General features: G+C 48.9%; 1 protein-coding gene across 6 annotated transcripts in view; it reads left to right on the top strand.

The window, feature by feature from the left end:
* The first annotated feature begins 6,232 nt into the window (after window positions 1-6,232).
* AFAP1L2 (actin filament associated protein 1 like 2) overlaps window positions 6,233-18,925 on the top strand; it is a 71,474-nt gene continuing 58,781 nt past the window's right edge. For 5 of the 6 annotated variants that reach the window (XM_063338205.1, XM_063338207.1, XM_063338208.1 and 2 more), the window contains exon 1: window positions 6,234-6,773. In XM_063338205.1, the coding sequence (XP_063194275.1) occupies window positions 6,758-6,773 (16 nt within the window). In that variant the 5' untranslated portion in view covers window positions 6,234-6,757. Of the gene's footprint in view, window positions 6,774-18,925 lie in introns of all 6 variants that reach the window. The other variant, XM_063338206.1, reaches the window with a different exon arrangement.

Below are 18,925 nucleotides of genomic sequence, written 5' to 3' on the forward strand. Positions count from 1 at the left end.
CTGGCCTGCAGTGTGAAACAGCCTTTGTGTGATATTTTGTCAGCTACAAATAATTGAAAAAGGCCTACATAAAGTCCTAATTGTGTCACAGAACAGGCTCTTCAGTCATCCATCTTCCTATTAAACTTGTGAATTTCAGCTACTCAGCCCTGTTGGAGTTATTTTCCCCTTCCCCTCCTTCTTCTTTTAAGCTTCTATTTATATTCTCTCAGTTGTCTCTGCCAGAAGATCTCATGTGGATACATTAGGCCTTTTCAAAAGGAAAGTTGGATTACAGCGATTTTTCTCCCCGTAGGACACAACAGCTTCATCATTCATAACAGAGCAATACACTATAACTTCATTATAGATGGCATGAAGCTGGCCTATTTAAACGGAATACTTAATGATAGTCGGGAAGGCAGGAGAAATTCAGCTCCATGGGTCTACGTGGGAAAAGGGAAACTGCATTTTTTGGTATTTATTGAGACGGATTTCTTGGCTCTTAATTAAATCTCTTTTCACAGGAACGAAAAAAAAAAAAGTTGAAGATTTGACTGACATTGGGTGAGAGCTGTTACCTGGTAGTTACTTCCACTTCGGTAGTTTGACATACCCCGAGATCTAATATTAATAGCAGACGTGGGGGCTGGGGAGGAAACTTGGACTCCTCCATAGTACTTAGCCTCCACTGAAACAACTTGCAGTTTGTGGTGCTCTCCTGCATGGACCACAGGTTCTCCTTCTTTTCCCTTTCCCACTTCAGCAGCGCTGACCTCAGAAGTGTGCTCTGCTTATTGACTTTGGCTGAGTAGAAGTGGTTTAGGCCTAAAGAAAAAGCTGCGGACTGGAAAAACCTCCTTTTTGGGTAAATGCCAGAATAAAAGGCCTTCTGTGAGCTCGCAGTTGACATCAGACCACAGTTTGCCGTGATGATGGGGGAGGCTTAAACAAATCCCAGTGAAAATGTAGCATGATGTAAAAATTAATGTTTTCCCATATTTTGCTAGAACTAGTTTTTCCTCTCGCCCGGGTAAGTTTTAGTGGTGCTGAAAGGTGGCAGGAGTTCAGCTCTGTCGCGGCGAGTCCTCCACTGACAGCTTGATACTCCACCCAGGTTTTTTTGTAACAGCTTGGGAGAGATTTTGATCAATATTAGTTTACTGGTAAAATCCGTAAGTGTGGATGAAATTTCTAATATTTGTTCAGCTGAAAGCCATGATTTCCTACCCAATCCCCTCAAAAACTAGCATCATGGCTTGTTATGTGTCAGAAATCTGTATCAGAAACTCATAGGAAGCTGAAGTCCTGTGAGTGTTACATGCCGGAATACCGTGTATTGATCCCTGATGAGGCCTGCTGGTGTGAGCATCCCCATGTGGAGTTTGGAGGGGGGGAACAAAGAATACTTTTTACTTGTGTTGAACGCTGTCAAAGGAAAGCTGAGGGACTTCTCTGGAGGAGGAAGAGGGTCTGAAGTGGAAAATAAATGCAAGGAAGAAATCGCCCTGGCTGTTGAGCGCACTGTCTGGTCAGCATGTCTCATACTTTGGCCAGAAGAAGGTACTCTAGCTGTCGGGGGAAAGAAAACAATTCGTGCTATTAGAGCTCCCTGTAATTTGGTCTAGAAGCAGTTTGGACTCAACAACTGAAAAGGATATGTCAAAGAACGGGAAGCCAAGAGAAGCTCATCAAAAAGACATCTGGTCCTGCTGTCCTTAATGGGAAATTCCCCCCTCCCTCCAGCCACCCTCTTCCCAGCCACGCTCTTTTGAAACAGTTAATGTCTGAGGGAATCCAAAACATTGCTGGAATGTATCAGCCACTAAGCTTTTGTATAGCTGAGCAGCTAAACAGCTCTGGGTTTGTTTGTGTTAGGGCTGATTGTCTTGCCTTTCATCGGTGAAAGTCAGAAATGGCTGGACAGAAGTCAGCAGAGCAACACCAGTGCGAGACCAGTTGAAGCTGGGGAAGAATTTGGTCATCTCTTTTATGGACAGAATCATGAAGCACTTCACAGGGAAACAAGAAGACCTCAAAGGGACACCCATAGACAGGATGCTTGCAGATCTTGTAAGGTGGGAGATCTATGTCCTGTTCTCCAACAGAGTACTCACTCCTCTTCCACCGAGCAGTTTTGCTTGCAACAACCGTGCTATCCCAGAGAGTGTCCCATCTGCCTCTCTGTTTCTTCTAGACCTTTCTTCACTGACTGAGCTCTGGCAGGCTCCCAGTGCCTTCCTGGAACTGAAGAACTAGTCTGGTCTGCTATAAAGCACCCATAAAGGTTATTTTTGGGGAAAGAGGTTTCATTGCTGCTCATGCTCCTGAGTTGATATCCTGGGATCCTTAACACATTTCTGCAGCAAGCCACGTGGCAATGTCATTTATGATGGCTCCTCTCAGAAAACTGTGTTCCCGGGGCCTGGGTGGCTCAGGGTTTCGGCACGGGATGTGGAGTCTGACCATATGAATCAGGACAGTTAGTGGTGTCCAGCTGTCACAAAACCCACCTCAGCTCAGATTTCTCTTGTCAACTGCTCTGAAATAGACTGTCCACAGGCACGTTCCATCCTTATCTAAACAAGTACCTGAGATGATAATTGGAGGAAAAGAGGACACCAGTGCACCACCATTGATCTGAGCACACCTCACTGCTAACCTTAGGCTGCCAAGCCATCTTCTTTCGACAGCTGTCCTCCAGGTGCCTGCACACATGGAGTATTTGACATGGCTCCACATCTTTCAGGAGCTTAACAAGACCAGGTTAATTTTACTTCTGACTGAGCTTGGTCTAAACTCCTTTTCATTGCCTTGATAAGTGTATGGGGAAGAGAGAAAGAAAAGCCCTTTGAAACGATAGATACCCTTCGTGCATGGAGGAAACTTCTACCTTTTGTTCTGCCAGCTGAAATATTTTCCCTGAAGACGGGCAGAAGCCTAGCCACTATGGAGTGCTGCAGTTGTGATGAACAACATCTGGGAGAAGATACCCCGGGGAGCAGCTCCGCACAGTCCAAGTCAGGTGTGATTCTTCCTGACAGCCTCCATCAAGCATAACTTCTCTGAAGTTGGTGGCACCTGCACACAAGCTCTCATGGGAGGATTCCCTCCAGCTTTCACAATGGAGACGTCCGTAGCTTTTACCAGCCTTTGACTCATGCTTACAGCAGGGAACGAGCAAGTCAAGTGCAACCAAAGAGAAGAAAGTCATAGCAAAGATTTAGACGAATCTTAGACATTAAAGACTTCGCTGATGCCAAAAGGTAAGTGTAACAGCAATAATATTAATGAAGCAATGTACACCTGCTTAGTGTCAATATCTGGGAAAAAAAAAGAAAAGCATTTAACATTGCCAGTGAATAAAAGAGAGGGGATCACGCTTCTGCACAAGGTATTTAGCAAATGATTACAATTATTTAGAGAGAGACTTGTAAATTTATACTTGATTTAGAGACTTGATTGGTTTAGAGACTTATAAATTTATACTTGATTCCTTCTCTGTTTCACAGAGCAAAAGTGCTTTATCACTCTGCTTCACAGGAAGCAAAAGTGATAAAATGACAGGATGTAAGGCCAGAGAAGCAGAATCACATTGGTTGAAAGCCACAGCGTGGTACTTGAGACCTTTAGCCAAAGGTGATAATCTCCCTAGTGGTCAGACTGTCTGTTAATACAGCATGAATATGCGGGGAAAAAACCAGTAAAACATGTAATCTATAGTATGACCCTCTGCAGTGAAGGGTAAGAAGTCAGCCACATAGAAAAAGAAAAGGCTTGAACAGGATGAGCTTGGCCCTCAGGGCTTGTCACGCCTGAGTCATCCCTAATAATAATCATCACTAATAATAACCAGGGGAAAAGCAAGGAATACATGGGTACACAGGTAGATGGCTGTTATTTTATCAGCTTCAAGAAGCTCCACCAGGAAAACCAGTACGCAAGTATTCGCTCTAGCTGAACAAAGTGGCAAACATCCAGACTTCAGCACCAACTCTGGGAATATTAATTCCTTGCACTAAGCAGGGTCTGAGTATTTCCATTTTATTAATCCCCAGAACACAACAGCCTGTTTGAAAAAGAGTATCCCAAAGTATTTCAGGTACTTCCTACTGGAAGAGGAAGGGGACAAACAGGAAGAACTTGTATTCCTCTGGCATTAGTATTTGTCTCATTGCTGCTTGCCCAGCAATTGCCATGGGGCTGGCCAGCAGTCCTGGGATTCCAGAGCATCCTTATCACAGCCAGGAGAGGAAGGACAGGACAAGCAGGGGATGGAAAGGCTCTGGGGCCCGAAGACAGGAATCACAGGTATCTGACGTCTTGATCTTTCAAATCGTCTTTAATTAGTTTTTTTAACTGGTATTATCCTTAATTAGTCTTGCTGAGTTCAGAATGACTACTCACCTGCTTCAAGATACAGGCACACTTCAAAAGAGTGGGGCTTACCATGCTAGATCTTGAAAGCTAGAGCCAAACGGTAGCTGGAAAGAGCTCTAAGTTGGGAAATATTCCTACATGACAGATATATTTATTTAACCTGTGTTTTCTCCAGTCACTGAAGACTGCTATCCGCTTGCTGGATCTGATGGTTCAGGCGTTCGGCTTGCCTGTCTGTTTGTGCAGTAGTTACGTACTGGCAAGAGACGAGACGTGCTCCAGCTTCAGCTTCCTTGAGAGGCAATAGCCCTTTATCTGTGCTTGTTCTCGTATGGCAAGTTGCCATGCAGCAAAAGTCACTTTCCGGTTCCACCAGACACACAGATCCTCTGGGAGGTGTCACCCCCATCAAGTGCAGCCTGGGAGGGTGGGGGGCAGGGGGGGCACGCAGGGACCCGATGAGCGGCAGGACAGTGCTCTTCCAGCCCGGCAGCTCGCTTCCCTTGTAAGCCAAAAAAGCCTGCTTAGGGATATATTCGGAAAATGTGAGGAGGCCCATATGATGGAGGCTTGGTGGTTTTTTCTACATACATGGCACTAACATTTCCTAAGGCTGCCTTGGACCACAGATGTCAACGGCCTGTGTGCTGCCTGGCCCAAAAATTGGGAAGTATGTATCTGTGAGCCTCTTGTTGACTTTGTCTAACTGCCTTCTCCTTGCTGACACCATGACACAGCTATCGCACAGAAACAGTGATGCTCCCCCTGCCACCTTACTCAGATGGACGTGTGGAAATTAACATTTGCGAGTACTCCAGGCTCTGTAGATGCGGGTTGATGGCCAAGAGCTTGTCTTACAGAGAAGAGTCAGTGTGCAAAGGGGCTGTGTGGTTTGGGGAGTCCACCTATCTGCCCCTCAGCTCTCTGCAAGAAAAGGTTCGTTTCCATTGCAGGCCACACCACCATCTTCCTGTCCACACTTCAGCTAAGTTAAAGTGTGCCCCTTAAGCCAGGCCCCAGCTCCCTTTTGCCCAGACACCAAAGCCTGTGAGTTCCGTGAGGGTCAAGGCAGTGGGGTGAGGATTAACCTCAGACCAGTGTGACCTTCTGTGACCCTGGTGTGACCTTCATCCTTCAGTGGAAGGAGGACTAGATCCTCACACAGACAGCCAGTGGATATGGCTCTAGTGCGTGATGCAGAGCTGACTTCTGGATCCTTATTTTTCATCTCCCAAGGAGAGCTGTTGATTTTCTGGGTAACGGTTGTATCTCTTTCCATGGGAACAGTGGAGCTGCCTGTCCAGGTCAGACACCCAGCCTCTCCTCTTGCCAGAAAGGCCTTGTAATAGCCAGGTATGTCTCCCTTGTCTCCACACTAATGGCTGAACCTTAATTCTCAAGAGAAAAACTTCCTCTATAATCCTTGTGTACCTTGTCTATTGTAACTTGTTTTCCTTATTGATATAAACATTAATTTTCTGCAGTGTCTCCAAAATATTGGCTTTGGGACAGGACCTATGCCTTCTGTTGAGGTAAGACTGGATGCCCACTTCTCCATTTGTCATTATTTGAGCACTTTGGGGACACTAGGTCTGTCTGTGGTGGTGGGAGTCGGGCAAGAAAAGCGTTACAGGAATCCAAGGCCAGGGACATCTTCCTGTGAGATCTGCTCTGTCCAGGAGGCAGCTCCTACCAGGAAGCCTTAGTGAAGCCACTGGAAAGGGAGAGTGCAAACTCACTGGCTCGGGGTTACCACCAGCAGCTGCCCTGGGAAGGTGGAAGGAGAACCTGACTTTTCAGTCCGCCGGCCCAGAGCGGGGCAGGAGGTGGGTCGCTGGCTGGCTCTGCCTGGGGTCTTGCCACCGGGAACACACACGGCTCTCCCGGGATGACCAGGGCCTTTCTCTGAATGTGCCCAAAGCCCTGCTGCAACCAAGCACCGTCCTCGACACAGGGACGCCAGCGCTGGGGAGCAGCAAGGGGCCCCAGGAGCCACCCCCCGGCCTCAGCCCAGCGCCCCAGGCACCCTCCTCCTCCTCATCTTCCTCCTCCTCCTGTCACCCGCCCTAACCCTCCTCTTTTCCCAGGGGCCGGCAGCCGGAGCGGCCCCACGCCGACGGGGAGGAGCAGTGCCGTGCCGCGCCGTGCGGGACAAGACTCGGGGCCGGTCCCCGATCCTCCATCTCCATCCCGGACCCGGGTCCCCGTTCCCCACCCCGGAGCCCCGATCCCGGCCAGCTCCGCGGCTCCGGGGCGGGGCGGGCGGGGCGGGGCGGCTCGGCCCGGCCGGGGGATCCGCCGCCGCCGGAATAAGAGGCTACAGGAGCGCGGCGGCGGAGCGGAGCGGAGGTAGCGCTGCGTCCCGGGGCCCCTCGGGAGCCGGTGGGCTGCCGTCCCCATGGACAAATACAAAGGTGAGGCGGGGATCCGCGCGTGTCCGCGGTCCATGCCGTCCTGCCCGCCGTGGGGGGCACGGCGTTGGTGGGGAAGGGTCTGTGGGGGGGGGGTGGCAGACCCGCTGACACGGGGCCGCTGCGGCTTGCTGTCCCCACGCGTGGGAAAGCGCGGCGGCGGCGGGCTGCGGCGCTCCGGGGGCGATGTTTCCCGAGAGTCAGCTCCCGGAGAAGGGGGTCGCCGCGAGTGGGGCCCGAGCTCAGTTCTGGGGGGATTGTCCGGCTCCGGAGAGGAGGAGGTGGCCAGCAAGTGGGGAGGGGAGCCAGCTCCTGAAGGGGAGGCGATCTCAGGGAGTGGGGCCAGGGATCGGAGTCCCAGCGAGTGGGGCTGTCGGGGAAGCGGTGCCCGTCAGTGGGGCCGGGGAAGGTGTGGGGATGTGAAATCCCCCTGTACCTGCCTCGGGCGCTGGGCAGCGAGGGAGGAGCCGGGGAGGCTCGTTTTACACAATCTGGGGATTTTTTTTCGCCACTTAAAAGCAGCGTTTCGTTTCGTTTTCTGCAAGCCCCTGAATTTGGCTAACGTTGCCTGCTCCGTCTTTCTTCCAAAATTGCCCCTCTGCGCGGACTTCCCACCCTCCCGGCTTTAACAGGCACGGCATTGAGTGTCCTGTTTTCTAAATGCAAATGGGTTTGGTGGTTATGGAGAGGGGAGCTGAGCTGCCTCCCTGCTTTCTCCCTGGCAGATCCCGTCCGGGCTGGTGGTCACCCACGGCCCATTTATTTCCCCGCAATCAATGGCTCTGACGCTTCCTGTGCGTTGCTCCTTGGTCATTGTCACCCAGAATGGCTCATCTCGGATCTGTAGCGCTATGGGCAGCTCTTGGAAACTTCTCAAACTCGAGTGCTCCTTGCCAGCTGAGGAGGGAGGAGGTGGGGCGAGGTGCCCAGGCATGGGACAGTTGGGCGCATGCGGGCATTTTGCCATTTCTGCTCCTGCTGATGTGCTGGTGGAGGAGGTGGACCCAGCACTGGTGTAGCACAGAATAAGTCTGCAGTAAATGTTACCTGTTGAGAGGAAATGTGGCTCTTCTTGTAACCGCTGTCCTCCGTATGGAGCTTGAACATTTAATCAGGGAACTTGGTACTAGACAAATATATTCCTGCCTGACCCCACTGGGACTTGTTATGGTCAAACTGGCAAGGTTTGGTTAGGTCTCAGCAGATGCAGTCAAGCTAATAGCCGTTATTCCCTAATCCTTCTTTGGTGGGGACTTTATATGTCAAGGTATCATATTGTGGGAAGTTAATATTTGCCAGGACTGGGTTGTTGGGGTATTTTTTGACTATGCAAGTACTTTAGTATTCTGACAGGGCTGGCACTGTGCTGCCTGTTGCATTTTGATCCTTTTCCTCCTTACAATCGATACTTTATGGGCCTGATAAGCACAATAGTAACATACTGCAGAAGTGATGTTAAAGATTATATTACAAGTCAAATACTGTGTAGTTTTTTGTTGCGTGGTTTGTTTTTTTTCCTAGTGAGGTCTGTACAATTCCATTCAGTTCTAGTAGCAAAGGAGTAGATTCATTAAGATTCAGCTATGTTTTGTATATTGTCTTTTTAAATATGCACACTACTCCCTCAGAGCAGCGGGGATGTGTTCTGCACATGTGTAATGAATAGCAAGTGCAACTGATTGCGGAGCCTTGCCAGTCCTTTTTGTGTTACTGGTAACGAATGTGCGCGCGTGGGAGTGGGTGTGCATTAATGAGGGTACGGAGGCATCTCCAGCTCTGCAGGGCAGCCGCAGGTGATGGCAATAGCTCATTTAGTGGGTGGGAGGTGTCTCCAGCATGATGGGGTGGCTGGAGTCACCTGGGGATGGTGAGGCGGGTGGAGAGGAAGGGCTGGGCTGGGGGAGAACGTGTGGGAGCTGGGAGCCCTGAGGAGCAGGTGGAGAAGGCAGGCAAGTAAGCTGTTATTATTAAGCACAGGGGATATGTGCCTGTTCTGGTGGGGATATCTTGTTGCTGCCATGGCTGGTATGGGGAGCCTTCATCCTTGCCACTAGCCAGGCAGAGCACTTGTGCAGGGAAATGCTGTAATGATAGTGATGAATGGACTCAAAGAGGGCTGTTGAGCAACAAACTGGTGTTCTGGGAGGAGGAATAGGACTACAAGATCATTCCTATTACTTAAGAAATGAAGGTTGCAAGCATCAGCAAACAGCAATGTTTCTTTCCCTTAAACACAGGCAGGGATGTGCTTTAATCCAAGCTGTAACCTGGCAGATACGAGAGGTGTCCCTCCTGTTTCAAAGGCAGGGTGAAGCTGCCACAGGAATCTGGTCGGGTGGAGTGTGCAGGGCCAGTTGGGGTGCGAGCCTGGGAGGCCAGGGCTGGTGGCTGGCAGGGTGGCACCTGTGGAATGGGAAGAGCTCAGGCTGTTGGACTCGCGTGGTGGGAAGTGAAGGAGGGATTGTGAAAGTCTCCTGGGAATGGCTTTCCTTTCCCAGCCTCTGCAAATGGGGATGCAAGGCCAGCTGCATAGGAAGACATGGTCTCTTGACTCCTGGTAGGCTATTAAAGCTCTGAAGGATGATCTTGGTGTGTGGCAGGGTGGGTTTTTTTCTGCCAGGCCACAGTAAAGAGTGTCTTCTCTCATTGGTGAAGATGCTCTTTAAAAATCTACTTTCTCCCTGTGCTTAAGGAAGCATGTGTGAGGCATAAAGAGCAACAGACCCAACAGGGGTCTCCTTGCCCTGCATAGCAGATGTGGCTGGCTGGCCTGTGACCAGCCATCTCCAGACCCTGGATGGGGGGGAAGAGGTGCTGAATGCACTGAGGGGTGTGCTGGTGGCACCCATACTCATCCACCTGTCCCTGTCAAGTCCTCTCAGACCAGCTCCTTGTCACCACAGTGACAGGTGATTCCCCTGTGATGCAGCCCCCATGTGTGTAGTCTAAAATGTTAAGTGATGTGAGCCTGGAGAGGTTTGTAAGATTATTATTGTATTTTTAATGTGTTAGAGCTCTGTAATGGAAATGAAAGTGACTTGCAGCCCAGTTCTTCGAGGAAAGGTGTTTGGCATTCTTGTTTTAGTGTCTCTGTTGAGCAAAGACACAAGCCTCGCTTTTTTATCTGAGGGTCTCCCAGGGCTCATGTTTGTGGTGCTCCTCTAAGGAGAGGAGCATTGTTTGTCTATGGAGGAGAGGGTGTCTTCTTAACAGAAGCCAACAGGCTAGTGTTGATAAGGATTAAAATAGTGACTTGGTAGAAAGACAAGGTGCTTGCTTGCTAGTTAACGTGTTTTAACTGGGAGGGGAAAGGGGTGTGAGTCTGTTTGGGACTTGGGCACGTGTTCTCTTTAACAAGTTCTTACAAATACAAGGAGATACGCTTGGGATTAAGCCGCAAAGTGTAGACATGGATGAAAGACACAAGCCCACTTAAGAATCTGAGGCCCTTTGTAAACTCTTGTTAATCAGTCGGAAATGGATTGATTCATATTAACATGATCTAGGCTCTATACAAACATATGTGGTTTCCTCTCAGCTGAGCATCAACACAGCTGTTGTGTTTAGCTAATTGTCTTGGTGTAATTGGCAACTGAAGAAAACAGGGCGATGTACTGCCCTGTACCAAATCCAATACAATTTTCAGCTGCTGGGCTGCGCCTTCTTTGAAGTGCAGATGAAAATTAATGTCCTGCATAACCTCATAACATATACATTAACTCTCACTTATGTGCGAGTGGTGAGTTTTGGAGATGGGAAGGGACTTTGTTGGGGAATAGGAAGCAGGACTGCAGAGTCATTTACTCAGCAGGGATTTAGGAGATGAAGCCTTTTTCTGTGACTGAAACCACAGCCTTTCTCAATTATACATCTGCTGTGTCCACCCTACCAAGCCATCCTACACTGTCACCCATGCCAGTGTAATATTTCTGTCTCTTCTAGCACAGCTGCATTTCTTATGTAAACAGGGCACCTGAGGATGCTCTGAGTTGTGTTGGGTGCACGTGAGCCTCTCCACAGCAGGACAGGCTCACTGAGATGGGCACGAGACTGTGGGGATGCTGGCTTCAGCCCCATTTGATGAGGCTTGCTCTGTGTGTGTGTGTGTGTGTGAGTGCCAGGTCTGGAAATGCTTCTTTTGCTACCTCCAAAGGAGTCACTGGGGCTTTCTCCTTCTCCTGAGTGTAAGGGGCAGGGATCCATGCAGTGGGAGCCACTCTGGGGTCTGTGCTCCGTCTGTGTCAGTACCATTGCCAGGAGCCTGCTCCTAACGCTATCAGTGCTCACACGGTAGCTTGAGCTCTCTTTGGGCACGTGCTTTTGGAGTCCTCCTGGCAAGGCATGAGCCCTCGTTTTTCTCATGTGGTGTTGACTAGTGTGTCAGGCAGGTCTCACTCCTGTTCCTCCACACGCCTTCGCTGCTCCCCTTAGCAGGCTCTGTGTGCCCTGTGCCCGGCCAGGGACCAGAGATACCATGTGAATGAGTTTATTGTTCAGGGGTTTTCACTGATCGCTTGCATTGAGCACCTGCAGCCCAGGAACACAGGGAGTGTCTATGCAAAAATGATTTTATTGCTCCCAGCAGTGGTGGTGGACTGGGGGCAAGCAGGCAACTGGGCAGCTCAGGCTCTGCAGGGCTGCGCACCAAAGCACTGCAAGCTTTTAAATCTGAATCCTGGGTGCTTGCTCAGCTGAATACTCGCTCAACCATGTTTCCATCTGAACATACATGTGAAGGATCTAAATGACTTCACTGAATTCCTTAGGATTTTATGGCAAATCCAGGACCTGAACCCCAAGCTCCCTAGCCAGTGACCAATGCCTTCCTTGCAACCATCCTGCCTGGACCAGGGGAAATTAGGGATGCTGTTCTCTTGAGAAGTCCCTGTAAACCCCAATTAATCTGGTCTACCCTCTGGAAAGGCAGGAGTCATCTGAGGCAGGGAAGTGCATCTTCAGGCAAGAGCAACCAGAGGGCCCAGAGCTGTAGGGGACGTCTTGCGGAACCAGAAATCAGAGGTGCATCTGTGATTAAAGATGGTGCGTGTGCTCTGCATCTGGGACATAGGTGTTCCTCTCCGAAGGTGCCCGGATGAAGCATGTATCCAGACCGAGCAGGTAAACTGGGATCCTGCAGTCACACAGCCGGTTTGACAACCTGTGTGGTGTTGTTTACTTCGTCTTGGAAGTTGAGTCATTTGTGCTTTTCTCTTGGGTCAGCAGACAAGACAGACTGGTCCAGTCTGTGCTGCAGTGTGTCAGCACAGCTCTGTGGGTCAGAGATGTGTCTGACATGGCCTTGCCCCAAGGAGCTGCTGGTGCAGGTGCCGATGGAGCCAGTTTCTGGGCTGGAACCACTTATTTGGCTCTGGTTTGGGGGTGGTGGGGAAATGGCAGTGAACAGGCAGTGAACAAGTTCCCTGGTAGTAGCTGGGAGAAGGTGTTTTCATCGTAAGACTGATGCTGCAATTTGAAGAGAAGTAAAACTCGGGAACTTCTTGTTGTGTGCTATAGTGTAAAACCTGTGTAAACTGGAGGAATGACTGGAAAATTTCACAAAAGAAGAAAATTATTTAGAAATGTTCAGTAGGAAGGCGCCGATCTGGTACCCGAAGTTCTTATTTAAAAAAAAAATAATAAAAAATTAATTGAATCCAGGGAGCAGAGTTTTAGGAGGAAAAAAACCTCTAAAACAAACACAAGTTGCTAAGGGTGGCCAGAAGAGCTAAGCCCTTTGAGAAGCTGCAGCGAAGCAGGGCTGCCGTGCCTGCATGCACCCCTTCTGCAGGGATCCGCCTTCGGTCCCAATCCGGCTTCCCGCTCCAGCTGCAGCAGAAAGAGAGAACAACTGGAGCCGAAACCACTGAGAGCAGTTAAATTTGTGGCTGGTGGGCCAGGATGGGCATGGGAGCAGCTGTCGCTGAAGGCGGCGCGAGCGTGGTAATTCCTGCTGGCAGGGAGGGCTTGGCTTGCCATGGCCCGGGCTGGGGAGCCGCAGTGGAGGTCAGTCCGGGCAGCGCAGGATTCGTGGTGTGGCAGGGTGCTGCAAAGGGGAGGCATGGGAACTGCACTGGTTTGGTCTAAAGTTCAAAATATGAGGGGTCAGGACTTGCTAAAATACTTATTTTATTATTATTTTTTTTTCTTCCCGCTGACCTATTGCCTTCTTCGTGGGCAAAATTCCACAGAAAGCATGTCTGAGGATGGTTTGGTGTATGGCAACATTGTCTTTGGTTATAAACAGCTCTGTCTGGAAGTAACTGTCTCAGAATTATGGGATCAGACTGAAACTCCCACATAACGTACGGACTTGGCCACTTGCAATTTAATAAAAGCTGTTATTTTCCCCCCTTGGGTGGACTGTGCTCTGTCTTGCATAAAGGTTTTTCTGATGTCTCTTTCTCTTTTCTTTTTTCCTTTGGATCCACTTAGGATGAAAGTGTAGTGCAAGGCTTAGAAAAAGCCTGGGAAATAGGGATCCACAAGCTTTAGCTGCCAGTTCAGCCCGTGGGCTTCTTATTTCTGAGCGTAGGCATCTCCTCCTGAGATAACCAGGAGCAGCAGCCGCCCCCAGGATGGGGGCGATGCATGTATTTTCCCACTTACTCTTGTGACTTAGGAGACTAAATCTTTTTAAAAATATCCTTAGACTCTCAACCTCACTAATAATGAATGCATTTAGGCTCTCCAGAGTCTTTGGCACTGAGTTTGGGGTGCAGAGGTGGGCAGCTAAGCAGTGGGGATGCTTTTTGAAGAAGTTTGCATAACACTTTGGCATCGCTGCTTTGAAAGAGGTGGGTCTGAGCCAGGAGATTCTTGCAGTTCATGCTCAAGTTGTGGCTTGAGCCCTTCCCTCTTGGACTGAGTTCGATGGGGAGCAAGTCTTGGGCTGCTGTGAGGAGAGGATCTCCTTCCCGGAGCCTGCGTGTGCTCCGAGGCAGCCAGCTCAGGCAGGTGGCGGGGGGAAGTGTGTGTGCAGGCTCCTGTGAGCTGAGATAAGGTATCTGCAAAGAAATCTCTGATCCCAAATAGCTCTGCAGATCTCATCGTTGCTATTTATCACTACGAAGTATGACAACTATTAAGGCTTGGGAAGAAAGAGCTGGCTCACAGAGAACATGAGTTGCACAAGGTTTTGCGATGTCACTAGTGGCTTTAGCTGAAAGTCTCTCCACAAGTGTGTGTGAAATGTGGAGTTTTCTTCTGCTGAGGAATGCGACAGAGCCAGCTGCAGTCCCACAGCCTCCCAGTAGTGCCATTGATTTGTCATTTCTGTGGAATAAGCCAGTACATGTGTCCAGTCAGTCCCAGTACCAAACAGCTCTCGCTTCTGGTGGTCCCACTGTGAATGAGCTGAAATCAGTAGTAATGCAGAGATGCTCTTTGGTGTCTGCTGGTTACGTGCATGCAGTGGCAGCAGTTAGGTGGCCACCCCTTGTGGTAGCAGGATATCACAAATATAGACGTTGGGGCTGCCTTTAAAAGCAGAGATGTGTCAAGCCCAGACTTTCGCAGTGACTTGTGACGGCTGGAGGCCATCTGCCCCATCCATCCCATCAGCAGCTTCGGCCCTGTGTCTTGGCTGCGGAGCATGTCCTGTCTTCTTGAAGACACCAGATTTAAACAAAGGATATTTTCTGTTTTATTGCAACCTCTGAAAATCTGCCTTGTAGTCTTGAAGGGTGGGAACTTCTGCGCTTCTTATTGTCATACTTTTCAGACTTCTCCATCGCCCTGGGGTATACAGAATTAGGCAGAGAGCTGGGATTGTAATGTACAGTTCCACATCTGCTATAGGATTGCCTGATCTTGGCAGCTGCTGAGGTATGATAAAGCCCTGCTGGAGAAGGGAACTGCTTGGACTAATTGGGCTCAATCTACAAAGCAGCTGAGATCTTTCTACCTTGCTGTAGTTAGTTGGGCTGAGGGGTGGGACGTGCGTCCATCTCCTCTAACCACAGCTGAGTTTCTGGTCCCTGTTAGGAATTCAGGGCCCACATGCTCGTGGGTGAAAGCAGATAGTTTTGGTAAAAGAAGAGGAGTTGTGCATGAAACCAAATGAACTAGGTCTGAGTGGAGATGTGATGCAAAGGCAGGCAAGCCTGGCTGCTACCTGTGGGCGGGGAGCCATCCTTCCCAAGCCTGAGGCCACAAAAGAGCAGGCCACGTGCTGAGACGGGTGGCTCTCATTCCACCATCTGTTGCTGCACAGGTCTCAAGCCTGCTGGGCAGCATGGTGGCTACGTGCTTTTTCTCCTGAATTTTTTTCAGGCCATGTGGGTGGTTTGCCTCACCTGGGACATGTTGCGGTGGTGCCTGGGGCTGTAAGTGTAACCAGTGCTGGGGCTGCAGGCACTTTTGGAGTTCAGCAACCTCACCTGTCTCATTGAAAGATGGTCACAAGTACCCCAGAGCAGTGCCCAGTCACCAGTGAAATGTGTGTGTGACTGTTGTGGGTGGTTTTGGTTTTCCCTTGCCGCGGTATCTGTGCTTCCCTCTTCTGTGTTGCTTCCTTGAGCAGCAGATGAATGCAGCTGTTGGTGACTCTCAGCCTATGCGCAGTCGTGGTATCTCTAAAAGCCTCTGAAACAAGTCATCTCTGCAGAGCAGCTTCTTGTGTGCTCTGCCTCCATCACCTCACCAGTTCATCTGGTGACACCTCCTTTGGCCGGTCTGTGAGAAAGATGTAGGCAAATGAGAGGACTAATGGTCCTAATCAAGTGTTACTGGATTCCGTCTATAACTTAACTAATCGTAACACTGAGGCGTTAATAATGCAATCCCAATTCTGTACCCCAAGCATGCACAGAGCTTGTCTGCTGACAAGGATCTGTCTTGTTGCGGGACCAGGGTTGTGTGGGATAAGGAGCAACCCAGGTCTTCTCTGAGGGTTACGGTGAAGATGCACTCACCTTAATACAAACCCAAAAGGTCATGTTTCTTCTTACTGATTAGAAAATAGAAGTCAGCTACCATGCCATTCAGCAAAGCAACACTTGTAAATGATTTATGCTTGAGTTAAGCATGGTATTATTTTATATAAACACAGTTCTTATTACTGCTTCAACTTTATCCCATCTTTGCTTTTCCAGTTATATTATAGGACGCATACACTTGTATCCATGCACGGCGTCTTTCAACCTTCTCTAACGAGCAATGCTATCTGATGATATTATCTAGTTGCCATGTCAGTTTAGTTTGCTGCAGCTAGAGCTTGGAAATTGTTCCCCCAGTGAGATGATACTTCCTGCAAACTAGGTTGTCTTTTAGGTGCTGAAAGGAATTACGGGCTTGTTCGGTACTGGTTGTCCTAATGCAATACTGTACAGCCCCTGTATCTGATTAAAGTGTGTCAGAAACATATCAACGCTTCCAAACGTGGTTTGGCTTATATCTGAGTCTGTGTGAACTCCAAGGTCTGGTTCTAGGAAAATTCCTCAGTTTTGTAAATCAGTCTTTAAGTGTATTTATTATGCTAGCCTATGCTATTGATTTCTGGGATACGGAGTTGTAATTCTGTCTCTGATCGTGATCCACGGCTATTGAGACACTGTTAATGTGGCCTGTCATCTGGGTGCTTGGATCATGGTAGCTAGTCACACTTTCAGCTCAGTGTGCTCTTGATTTACTCACCTGTATATGCCAAAATACTGATCAAATCTGTTTAAATGGGTTACGCTGGCTTATCCTGATCCAGCAGAAACTGGCAATGTATGAAGCAGAACAGACCTGGGCGAGCATCTAGTTGCTTTAAGGCCGTGTCTGTTAGCACTCTGCACTAGTTAACTTCAGTGAACGTCGTTTTCGGATCAGGTTGTTCAAGCAGATGCTCTCTTTGAGTGTAGAAGAGGTCTATTTCTGGAAATTGAAGTGGGAGTTGGCGGGGTGGGGAGAAGCAAAATGGCAATCAAAATTCCCGTACGCTATCCTAAAGGCTGATTTCCCATGTCTGGCTGAGAAGAGAAACAAATGCTTTCTAGACCCAGGAGGATCAGCATTCCCCAAAAAAAGAATGATTTATTTTTAATTCTGATAGTTCACTGGAGCTCTTAAACCAAAAGAGCAATGACAGCTTTATGATACTGCTCAGACCAAGACCCTGGGATGCTGTAGGAAGGGGGTAGAGGTACAGCCGGGCATCCACACCGCCTGTGAGCCCAGCCCAGCCTGAGCACAGCCGGGTGCTGGGGCAGCACCCCGAAACACGGCACAAGATTTAACTTTCATGTTTCTTTGGACCCGCTACGTCAGCCTTCCTTCAATTCTTTGGCTTAAATAATGACATCCCCCTCACGGTTATGTGCTGGGTTTTTGTTTGGTTTTTTTTTTTTTTCACTCACCACTGGTAGCGTTTCAGCTGTGGTGAGTCTTTTATTCTTGTGGTGGTCAGTCACAAGTCCCACAGGGATGGCAAAGCCACGGGGACCAGCAGGGGCTCAGCTGGGTGTCGAGCACAGAGAACGGTACTCGTGTGAGAGGGTTTGAAGATCACAGGCAGGGTGTCCTGTTAGTGCTGGGCACGTCACAAGATGGAGTATCCTTGGAGTTAACGTAGGCTGTTTACTGTGAAACTAGTGTTACTCCAAAACCAGGATAAGAACCGTGGACTGTTGTGTGCCACTTCCAGATCCCACGTACTTTTGTCAGTTGGCTGCTTGGTGTCTCTGTTAAGAAATGTGTAGGTCTGGAAGATACTCCAATGCTTTCTTTAAGGTATTCTTATGACGTTTAACTCTGGTCAGACAACCTCACGCTGACACTCCTGATTAGCTACAAAATCTTTGCAGTCTGCTTTTGTTCCCATGCCGGACCGAGGTTTTTGTTGGAAATGCTCTGTTTTTAGCATATGTTCTTGTTTTTCCTGATAAACAACAATGTCTGTTGGCCTGTATTTAGAGGAGGTGGGAAGGGCCAAATTCATTCCTGGTGTCAGTCCAGCGTAGTCAATGGGCTGACCACAAGGATCAGACTGGATCTAAGATTTATATTAGGTTTACTGCAAGCTTTACCGATTTTTATCGATACATTACTTAACCATATTTCTGGTGCAATCGATAAAGGTGCCTTTGACATGCCAGAAAATCTAATTTTAACATAACAAAAGCTGACTCCTGATAGAGGAGGAACGTAGAGCTGGCAACTCCTTTGCCAAACAGAAATGCTAATGGTTCTGGGTGCTAATAGCACAGACGCGTCTGACCCTTGCTCCAGACATAATTATTTGAACCGTGAAAGATGAGGAGGCTCTACCGCACTGGAGACGCTCTTTATGAAAACGCAGCCAAATGATCTGTGGAGATCTCAGCAAGGGCTGAGGGCCCCTGGTGTTAAGGGGTGCGGAGCTGATAGTGGAGCTTGCACCACAGCACAGACTCCATCAGTCCACGACATCTTCAACTTCTCTGATGGCTTTGGGCTGGAGCTTCTTCAGCTGCTGATGAAATGGTGCTCCTGAGACTGTTTGCTAATCCCAGATTATGGGGTGGAATTTCAAATTTTCTTTCAACCCTTGATTGTACGACTGCCTTCCCTCCTTCATACGTTCACTTTTTGTCTGTTATTCACAAACATGCAGACTTGCTCTCCCATAGTACAGCAAGAAGGAAGCAAAATATTCCATTTTGAATATGTAAAGGGAGCTGCTGCTTAGCATAGACAGAGCTGGCTTCTAGATAAAAGCGTCAAATGCCAAACTGTTTTGTTTCAATTTGAGCAGGAGAAGCTTTGATCTAGAGGAGATGACTCAGTCAGTAGCAGGGAACAATTCTTTATAGTGAGTTTAGAAATAAAACGCTAAGATTTGAGGCTACGATGGCTTTGACACGTCAGTCATAGTGTATATTATGTGAAAATGAAAACCATAACATCTGAAATGAAGTGTGGAGGCTTTTCTGAAAGAAAAACCACACTTCTGATGTTGGTTGCCAAGAGCTTCCTGAAGCCAGAAAGGACTGGGGATGGGGGAAGATCACTCCAATTGAGATAGGAATAATGAGCAATGTGGACAAACCAGGAAGGGGAAAGACTTCCTGCAGCACAGCTCAAGCCAGAGGCGTGGCCAGGATGAAAATTTGGGTCTCCTGGCCCCAGGTCAGGCTCCATAATCCATGTATGCTGCCTCTTCTTCACCCTGACTTGATGTGTCCCCTTTGTCA

The sequence above is a fragment of the Chroicocephalus ridibundus genome, chromosome 6, assembly GCF_963924245.1.
Source record: "Chroicocephalus ridibundus chromosome 6, bChrRid1.1, whole genome shotgun sequence".
Classification (NCBI taxonomy): Eukaryota; Metazoa; Chordata; class Aves; order Charadriiformes; family Laridae; genus Chroicocephalus; species Chroicocephalus ridibundus.